The sequence below is a fragment of the Carlito syrichta genome, unplaced genomic scaffold (assembly GCF_000164805.1).
Source record: "Carlito syrichta isolate Samal-C Ts95f unplaced genomic scaffold, Tarsius_syrichta-2.0.1 Scaffold314289, whole genome shotgun sequence".
Taxonomy (NCBI): Eukaryota; Metazoa; Chordata; class Mammalia; order Primates; family Tarsiidae; genus Carlito; species Carlito syrichta.
This window is the reverse complement of record NW_007258385.1, coordinates 474,140-484,234: the sequence shown is the minus strand read 5'-3', so window position 1 is coordinate 484,234 and position 10,095 is coordinate 474,140. Positions and strand designations below refer to the sequence as shown.

Sequence of the window (10,095 nt, the reverse complement as noted above, 5' to 3'; positions counted from 1 at the left end):
AAAAAAAAAAAAAAAAAAAAAAAAAGATGGGCATGGTGGTATGTGCCTGTAGTCCCAGCAACTTAGAAGGCTGGGGTGAAAGGATTGCCTGAGCCTGGGAGGCTGAAGCTGTGGTGAGCCATGAACATGTCACTGCACTCCAGCCTGAGCAACAGAGTAAGACACCAAGTCAAAAAAAAAGGTTGACCAGACATGTTGGTGCATACCTGTAGTTCCAGCAACTCGAGGCTGAGGTGGGGAAATTACCTGAGCCCAGGAGTTTGAGGCTGCGGCGAGTTGTGATCACACTGCTGCACTCCAGCTTGGGTAACAGAACAAGACCATGTCTCAAAAAAAATTGTTTAAAACAAACCAACTTATAAAGTGTTATGAGAATTAAATGAGATAAGTATAAAGTGCTTAGGCACATGATATGTGTGTGGAGAAGGAAGTATATTTGTCTGTTTGTGGGCCAGGTACTCAGCTAAGCTTGTTGCTGAAAGTAGCAGAGAATAGGACACTCCTTCACACAGTAATCATTTGGAGCATTTGCTGTGTGCCAGGCTTTGTGCTAAGTGTAGAAAAGATGACAGAGTTCATGATCTGGTGAGAGACAGTATCCGGTCTGGTGTAGTTTGTGGAGAGTACCATGGGAAGCCTGCAGAGGGAGCCGGCACCCACCCTGTCTGGGAGCAAACCTGTAAGCCACAGTCTCTCGTGGGGTGTTGCCATCTGTGCTGGCTGTTGCACAGTTCATTTGATCATTCAGCAAATATTTAGTGAGTTTCTGTTATGCACTAGCTGTGATGCTAGGCACTGGGGATTTACCGTTGAACAAAAAGGGTCCTGCTCCCTTAAAATAGACTGTCTAAGAGTGGAGGTTGGCATTAGTTGTGTCATCACATACATGCACAAGCATTTGTTACAGTGGTGAGTCTTGTGAAGGCAAGATGGGTGCCGTATGAACAGGGGGCTTCTTTGTGTATACAATAGGGGATGTGATCGACAGGAGGCTTTCCAAGGAAATCTCTGAACCTCAACCTCACTCTGCATCACCCCAATCTCACTGTTTCCTTAAGGCAGGGACTACAGCCATCTTATTTGTTGGGTGTCCCCAGAACAGCATGTGGCATGTGGTAGGCACTCAGTAGCTGTTTATGACATGAAGGTGGATATGGTTGATCTGAATTCTAAGGGGAAAGTAGAAGTTGTGTGGGAGATGGGGAGGAGGAGACTTCAGGCTGAGGAGCAGCCTGTCAGGGGACCTGGGTGGGTGGAGAGCAGGTAAGGGCCCGACAGGAGGCGGTTTGTGGAGCAGGGAGTGGGAGGGAGGAATCAGATGACCTGGGACCAGGCCATAGTGCCTTAAGGGACCACCACAGGCAGGGTCTGATGTTTCTCCAGAGAGCAGCAGATTTTAAACAGCTAGTGTCATGATCCAGTTTCATGTTGGAACAGTTTCTCTCCAGCTCTGTGGAAGACAGATGCTAGTAGGAGGCTGCAGGGCAAGACTGAATGCAAGAGGGGGATAAAAGATACCACCTGGCCCTGTGGCTGTTGCTGCAGGAAGGGTGGGATTCCAGAAAATAAGAACCCAGGAAGAGAAAGTAAGTGTGTCCAGGAATTTCAGCATGTCAAGCTTGATGTGCCTTTGAGGTGTGTTGAGTGGCTATTGGAGAAGTCTAGGCTGAAGGCACAGACCTGGGAATGGTCTGTGTAGGGCTCAAGGGGAAACCAGAGGCCATCTCTCAGGAGAGAGAGAGGGCTGGGATGAGAGGTTGATAAGGAGTTGAGAGACTCAGCACTGAGTGGCTGGGTGGGAGAGCTTGGGACGCTGGAGGAGCTGCCAGAGAAGCAGGAAGAGAACTGGAGATACAAGACCCCAGAGGGAATGCAAAGGAATGTTCAGAAGGACGAGGGGTTAGTCTGGCCAGGGTTGAGGAGTGAGCACTGGAAAGGGTCCCTTGCTCTGGAGGTTGCCAGTAGCATACTGGTGGAAGAAACCAAGTTGGAATGAGTGGAAGTGAGGAAGTGAAGCCTGGATCAGAGGCAGCTTGTGGAGCCATATGACTGTGTGGACAGAGCAGGCAGGAGAGGGAAATGGAGGGAAGCTGTATTTTAACAGAAGTCTTGAATTTTGTTACAACGTTACAGGAGAAGTTGACTAGTGCAATAAGGTTCTCAGAAGGAGAGGACAGGCTGCTGAACCTGGGGGCTTTGTGCTTGTTGTGTTGGGGATAGTAGTCCTGGTTTGGCAGTGGAGCAGGAGTTGTGCGCAGTGTGGTGGAAGGCACATGTGGGAAAGTAGGGTCTGGGTTGAGGGGTCTGGGTGGGCTCTACCCAGGTGTGCCTGGGTGGCACATTACAGTGACAATTTGGAAAGAGAGTCAGACAGAGTGAGATACTGACTCAAAAAAACCCCCAAAACTCCACAAAACAACAAAAAGCCCAAAGAAATGCACATAAAGCACTTAAAACAGTGTCTGACACATTAAAAAACATTTTTTGGGGGGGTCTCACCCTGTTGCTCAGTCTGGAGATCAGTGGCATGCTCATGGCTCACAGCATCCTTGAACTCCTGGGCTCAAGCGAGCCTCCATCTTCAGCCCAAGTAGCTGGGACTACAGGCATGTACTACAATGTCTGGCTAATTAAAACATTTTTTTTGGTAGAGATGAGGTCTTTCCCGGGCTGGTCTCTATCTCCTGGGCTCAAGCCATCCTCCTGCCTCAACCTCTCAAGATGCTGCAATTACAGGTCTGAGCCACCGCTTCTGACCTATTTGACACATTTTAAGTGTTCAAAAAGAGTTAGTGATAGAAATAGAAGTAACCATGATCATATAGTTTTGGGGTCTCAGATGCTGTTGTTTCATTGCTTAAAGCACCAGATGGCGACAAAGCCGTACATCTTAAGCTTACATTTTACTGAAAGGTCTCCGAGCAGGTTAACTTTTCTTCAGTTTCCTAGTTTACGCAAAGTGCGGTATTTTGTTTCTTTCCTTCCTCCTTCTGACTTTCTTTCCTTTCAGCCTTTTGGTTGAAACGCATTTGTTTGAGGCTCTTATTTAAATTTTATTCATAAAATTAAAAAAAAATTTGGTTGACGTAATGTATGCACACAGTCAAAAACAAGACTGTACAGAATAGCTATTGGTGGTAAGCGCGATGCATTGCATGGTCTGCTGTGCCTGCACCCTGTCCTGCTCCCCGAAGCACCTACTTGTAACCATTACTATTGCCCTGTACTTTTAAAGAGCTGAATTTCATATCACTTCCACCAACACGTCTCGCAGTGTGACTCTTCTCTAGTATTCCTTGGAGTTCAGTAGAGGAGAAGAGCGTGGGTTTTGTCGTGTGCTTCCTCTGTGCCTATCACTGTGATGGACTTTCAGCAAAGCCCCTGTTCTCAGCTGGTCACTGGGGGAGGTCGGCAGTGCAGCGTCATACGTGCTTTGGGGGAGGAGCACTCAAGAGGGAGGACACCTGGCCTCTCCTGGGATGAATGCCTGTAAGAGGTGACACCTGCTCAGGGATGCAGGTAGGATCTGATTTGATAGCTAAGGAGAGGGTGCTCCTCCTGGCAGGGGGCTGGGGGTCAGAAATACCCAGTGGCAAGCTCATAGGAAGCTGCTGTGGCTGGGGGCAGACTTTGGAGTTGGAGCTAAGGATGTGGTGGTGAAGCTGGCACGGAGAGTGAGGGTCAGTCATGAGGGTATTTCTTGCTGTGTCAGAAATTGGATCTTGTCTGAAAATAATAAGGAACCGGTGCTTTTTCTTTTTTGAGAAACTTGCTCATGGCAGATCTTTCTGCCACAAATCTTCCTTTTTCCTTCTCTTCTTGCTAATGAACTCTGTTTTAAAACTTAAAAAAAAAAAGGAACCATGGAAGGATTTTAATAACAAAGCAACATGGCTCCATTTGTGTTTTGTGAAGATCACTCTTGAAGCAGTGTGCAGAATATACTTCGTGGTTTGAGGCCAGTTAGGAGCTGACTGACAATCTAGGTGATACTTGGCAAGAGCCTGCTCTAAGGCAGTGGGAAACCGGGGCAGGGCTGGGTCTGAGAAGGAGGAAGACTTGGCAGGCTTGGAGGGGAGGGGAAAGTCCAGAGCGGCTCCTAGATTTCTGGCTGGAGTAGCTGACCACCTGTGTTTTCTGCATGTGCGCTGGGACGTCTGTGTGAAGATTGTTGAACCTGACCTGACTTTGGAGACAGCAGTGCAGCTGGACTCGGGAGACCCTCTGCTCTTACTAGTTTCCCACCTTCAGCAGGTTACTTACCAACTCCAAACCCCAGTTTCCTTTTGATTAAATGAGGAATAGTGGTTATATCTACCAAAGGCTCTTAAGTTTATTGAAAGGAAGAGCATCATGAACACTGGTCATGGCCAGAGCAGGCGATCAGTGAAGTGGTTTCTGTCTTTCCTTTTAAGGTTCAGAAGGACTAGAGTGCCTTCAGGCTTGTTGCTCCTTATGTGAAGTGAGCAATTTTGGGCAATACAGTGTCCTGTGGAAAATAACTGCTTAAAAGACTAAATCTTATGTAGCTCATTCTTTACACCCTCATAGAGGGCTTAGAATTTTATTTATTCAAAACACCTTTTTTCCCAGTCACTGCGTGTGTCATGGGTCCCCATTTACCATTGACTTTTTCCCTTGTTTAGAAAGCATGCACCTTCATCAAATCTAACCTTGATCCCAGCAATGTGGATTCCCTCTTCTATGCTGCCCAGTCCAGCCAGGCCCTCTCAGGGTGTGAGGTAAGTCCAGGTTACTATGTTGACATTTACTTTCAACTGTAAAATGCATTTTTAAAAGGGGAGGGTCATGTCAGATGTTTTTTTTTAATATATATACAGTGAGGAATCCATTGGTGTGAGCGGGAATTCCATCTCTGTGAATTTTTTTTAAGAAAGTATAGTTTGTTAATTTTTCCTAAGTTTTCACGCTTTTCATGGGTTTTAAATAACCTTTTCTTAACAGTTTTTACCTTTCTTTTAGAAGGCCTTAATTTTTTTCTTCCTGTCATTCTTTAACATTTAAAAATGTTAGAGTATACCCTCATGTCAGGTTTCTGGAAATCATTTTATTGAACACAGGGGAACCACACACGCAGACAATTCACTTGTCAGCATCTTTTTGAAATTGTGGTGCTGGAGTTTGACATACATGCAGTGCCGGTGTCTGGGGATTGGAGGGGGAATGAACATGTGCCAGGCAGGTGTGACTGTGGCAGCTGCCCTGAATGCTGTTGGCATGCCTGTTGCAAATTGCCAAAACCTGTTCTCAAACTGTGTCTGCCAATTCTTTCTTAGATCTCTATTTCGAACGAGACCAAAGATCTGCTTCTGGCAGCCGTCAGTGAAGACTCCTCTGTCACCCAGATCTACCATGCAGTTGCAGCCCTAAGTGGCTTTGGCCTTCCCTTGGCATCCCAGGAAGTGCTTGGTGCCCTTACCTCTCGTCTGAGCAAGGAAGAGACCGTGCTAGCGTGAGTTGTCATCTTAGGCACCTCCTAGAGTTCCTTTGTCTTGCGTACGATCCTGAGAGGGTTTGTTCACTGGTTCCGCAAGTACTTCCTGAATACCTGCCATGTGCCAGGTACTCTGTGGGGCATCCCAGACATAATAGTAGTGCCAGGCAGGCAGAGGCCAAGGGCTGAGTCAGCATGGACACAGCACCACCCAGAGACCCAGTGGCATTTTAAGGTTAGAGAGTGAGTGTAGGGGTAGGTAACTGAGGAAAGCCAGTGTTCTCACAAGGAGGTGTGGCTGAGATGCCACGGCTTACTAGCGGTGGAGGCTCTGCAGTGGAGGCTCTGCGGTAGAGGCTCACAGGATCCTGGAAGTCATGGCAGCTGCTGTTTGTGGGAGAGGCAGGTGCCCCAGAGGGTGGGTGCTCCCCTGTCTGCCAAGTCCTAGATGAAGGAGAAGCACCTCAGAGGAGAGGGAGGAGGATAGATTTCCTGTTTACGATAAACAGAAATGTTGCAACTGACTTCAGGATGCTTGCTGACTTTTAAGTGATAACATATGTAGGTTTTTTCTTTAACACTAAGACTCTTCACTTAAGATTAATTTTTTGTTTTCTTTTGCATCCCCCATCTAATGACAATCCCTGAAAGAGGGTGTGGAGTACCTACCTGGAGTCCTCTTAGCAGGAGGTTGATGACACCAGTCCTGTCTTTCAGAACAGTGAGCTTGCTCCCTATGGGTTTTGCTAACCACCAGATTGTCTCAAAGCTTGAAGCTTTGTTAAGAGCAGGGTCACAGTCAGCTTACATTCTGTCTGTCATTCTCATGGCCTGCTCGTGTCCACACAATAGTGATCAGTGACTCTGGGCTGCTATTTCCCTGTAGCTGATATTTTGTGTATACTTTCCCAGTGCTTGACCCTTTTGATCCTTTGGCTTCAGACTACCATATTTTGATCTCTGCTCATAATTCTTTGCAGGTAATGCTTCCCCAGTTACTACTATCTCACGTTGTGATGTCACTCACTGTTAGTGTCTTAGATTGATGCTACCTTCTACAAAAAACTTTCTCATTTCTCTCCCAAGCAAAAAGGAGAATCTCCTTCCTCAAAATCCCAGAACAGGAAGAAGTGCATCCACTTTGGACTCAGACTTGAGTTTGAACACCAGCTGTGTCCTTCCTTACTGTGTGACTTTAGGCAAATTACTAACTTCTCTGAACTTCGTCTGTAAAATAGGACCAATAATCCTTACAGCATAGAGCAAGCACCAGGATTAAATGAGATAGTAGATGTGAAAAGTTTGGTGTAGTGCTTGGTTCTTAGTGAACCAAGAGTGCTTTAAAGTGCAAGAAGCAACTCCTTTTCAAGACCATTTTCTTCTTAGGTCCCTTTCTTAGGGAGCTTGTTACTTCCTTTGTTGTGTTATAGTTTTGTCTATGTTAGATCACAGGCTTTTTTTTTTTTTTTCTTAAGGACAGAGTCTCACTCTGTCACCCAGGCTGAAATACAGTGTCATCGTAGCTCACTGCAGCCTTGAACTCCTGGGCCCAAGTGATCCTCCCACCTCAGCCTCCAGAGTAGATGGGATTATAGGCATGAGCCACCGTGCCTAGCCATAAGCTTCTTTATTTGAAGTCCACATAGAGTCTGGCACATGGTATTGCCCAAAAAAGAATTAATGAAGCCTGAAACTTTACTTTGTGTTTCTATTGTCTTGTAGAAAGCTTACAGCTGGAAAGAGCACATACTTTTGGATCACATAGAACTGTGTTCAAATTCAAATCCTGTTTAATACCTCTGTGACCATGAGAGACTGTTGAACCCCATGTTTTCATCTATGAAACCAAGAGAATGATATCTGTGTCATAGAAATATGTGAGGATTATATGAGGATGCCTCATATAATATCACTACTACCTTGTCCTATTTAAGGAAATGTGGCATAAGTCAGAAATCTTCTAAATGGGTCTTCTGTATTTAAGTGAACTCATTCTAGGAAGTATATGATTGTAAGCTTGTCTTGAATGGAAAAAAGAACATATTTATAGGTTTGACTGAACCATCTGAGAAAATGTCATTGTGGTCTCTCATAAACCAGTTTCCCTAAATCATCTGCTGTATATGAGCAAGATAGGGTCTGCTTTCTTAGTATTTGAATAGCGTGCTCCAGAGAGAAGGAAATTGCTAGCTGGGAGTAACTAATTAAAGTCAGTGACAAAACTTTTCTAATGCTAAGTGAATTCATTTCATTCGAAACCTTGTGAGATTGTTAGCAGCATGGTACTCACTCGTGCCAAAGAGAAAAAAATGATATCTCAGTTGAAAAGTTCTTTCTAGGCTATCTTGACACTCTTTTCTGAGCTCAGCATTTACCATGGCAGATTTGTGAGTTTTATCTTGTTTGGAAATTCAGGTTTCATTTTCTCACATACATAATAACAACAGGCCATAGGAGTTGTTGAATACTCTGGGGCTTCTCTCTCTCTGAATTGTGGCTCCTCTGTTTTCCAATTTGTCATCTTAAATGGAGTTAGTTTCCATGGAAGGAATCTAAATTGTTATGATCTTGACATAAGCAGACAGATTCTTGCTCTCCATTCTGACACATTGACTTGATAAGTGGTGGTTTTACACAAGGGCCCAGTCATCTCAGGAATTCAGAAATCATTGGGGGTGGGAGAGTGAAGTAGCAGTTTAACCACCAGGGGGCCTCAGCTTTCCTCATTTCATCCAGAAATCACCGTTTATATTTTCCAAATTATGTGCATTAAGAGAATACAATCTCATAAACCTTATGTATTTATGCCTACCATTTTTCATCTTAAAAAGTTTAACTTACAGAGTACACTCAAAAATGGATAAAAATATATATGAATAAGCCATTAAAAAGGATGACGTGCTGACATATACTGTAACATGGATAAGCCCTGAAAACATTATGCCGAGTGAAAGAAGCCAGATACAGAAGGCCACATATTGTATGATTCCACTTATATGAAATATCTAGATAGATAAAGCCATAGAGATAGAACATAGACCCCTGGGGGTTGCCAAGGGTGGAGGAGAGACAGAAGGGGAAGAAACTACTTAATGGGTATGGGGCTTTATTTTGGACTGATGGAAATATTTTGGAACTAGACAGAGGTGGTAGTTGCATAACATTGGGAATATAGTAAATGCCACTGGATTGTTCAAAATGGTTAAATTTTATGTGAATTTTACTCAAAAAATTCATTAACTTTTGAAAAATGACATGTATGAATAAGTTACAGGATTGTATGATCTGATAAAACAGTGTTTATCAATTGGAGATTAAATGAGTAAATTATGGTACATTTAGGCAGTGGAATACTATGTCATTGTTAATAAGAATAAAATACATTTATATGTACTCATGGAAAGTTGTATTCATATATATGTGAAAATATATATATATAAAAAATATTTTTTTCTGACGAGACTTGGGACTGGGCCAAGACCTGGTCCTGGCCCCCCCCCAGGACTGTATAAATATATTATTAAGCTGAGAATAAATTGGAGGACAGCTATCTTTTAAGGGTAGGTGTTAACAGGAGTTTTAACTTCCTTAGTAATGTATTGTGTGAATTTTTTGACAAATATATACTTTTACAATAAAAAACAAATAAATGATAGCAAAAGGAAAAAAAGGAATAGACTGGTTCTGGAGCCAAGTCCTCTGTGCCTTTTCTTTTATGCCTGAAGGATGAGTGGCCCTGACTTCAAGTCTCCCAGCTGAATGGTAGCCCAAGTAGTAGCTCTTCAACACGTGTTTACCAACTTCCTCTTCATGTTGCCTAGTTGGGTTTCAGAAAAGTAGCTCCAAATTCCACCCAGCAGTTTACAGATGTAGATTCTACAAGATTTCTTTGACCTTAGAGTAGGAAAAATAGAAAATTAATAGGCAGCCACCTTCTGCCAGCACATTGCCCTGTGCAGCATAGGGGATGCCACGCACACTGGGGTTGAATCCTGTTCTCCCTCAGAGCATGTCTCATGCAACTTGAATTCTGAGTCTTAGTGTCCTGTGTGTGATGCCATTAGGAGCCAAATCAGTTTTCCAAACTGAACGTGTGCTCCCTCCCTCCTCTGTGCCCGCAGTTCTCATTGCTGGTTCTGTTTCCTGGATTGCCTTTCCAAGCTGTGACGATCTTTTCCAGTCTTTGTCATCTCTCTCCCAACTAGATTGTAACTAAACTCCTTAAGGACTGAGACCAACCTGTACTTCTAAAGAACAGGAGTGGGATGTTGATGAAGATACAGGAAGGGTGAGTAGATGGAAAGAGACTTGCCATTCATTGGAGTTCTGCACTCTACCTTCCAGAACAGTCCAGGCTCTGCAAACAGCATCCCACCTGTCCCAGCAGGCTGACCTGAGGAGCATCGTGGAGGAGATTGAGGTGTGACTCTGTTCTGCCAAATAGGTCTCTCCATTCCTAACTTTGACCCCTGTAGAAGAGTCTTACAGATAGACATGCATGGTTTATCACAGCCAGCTATGCTGCTTTTTATATCTGTGGCACACTTACGTTCTTTGTATTAGAGTAATATGTCCTAAGGAATACTTGTGCCCAGTACATAATAGGTACTCAGTAAGTGGTCACTGTAGTTTTATTCTTG

General features: G+C 44.2%; 1 protein-coding gene across 1 annotated transcript in view; it reads left to right on the top strand.

The window, feature by feature from the left end:
* Positions 1–10,095, top strand: part of RPN2 (ribophorin II) — a 52,929-nt gene that overhangs the window by 7,773 nt on the left and 35,061 nt on the right. The window contains exons 2-3 of the mRNA XM_021719174.1: positions 4,647–4,742; positions 9,800–9,875. Coding sequence (XP_021574849.1) covers positions 4,687–4,742; positions 9,800–9,875 — 132 coding nt within the window. The 5' untranslated portion in view covers positions 4,647–4,686. The remainder of the gene's footprint in view (positions 1–4,646; positions 4,743–9,799; positions 9,876–10,095) is intronic.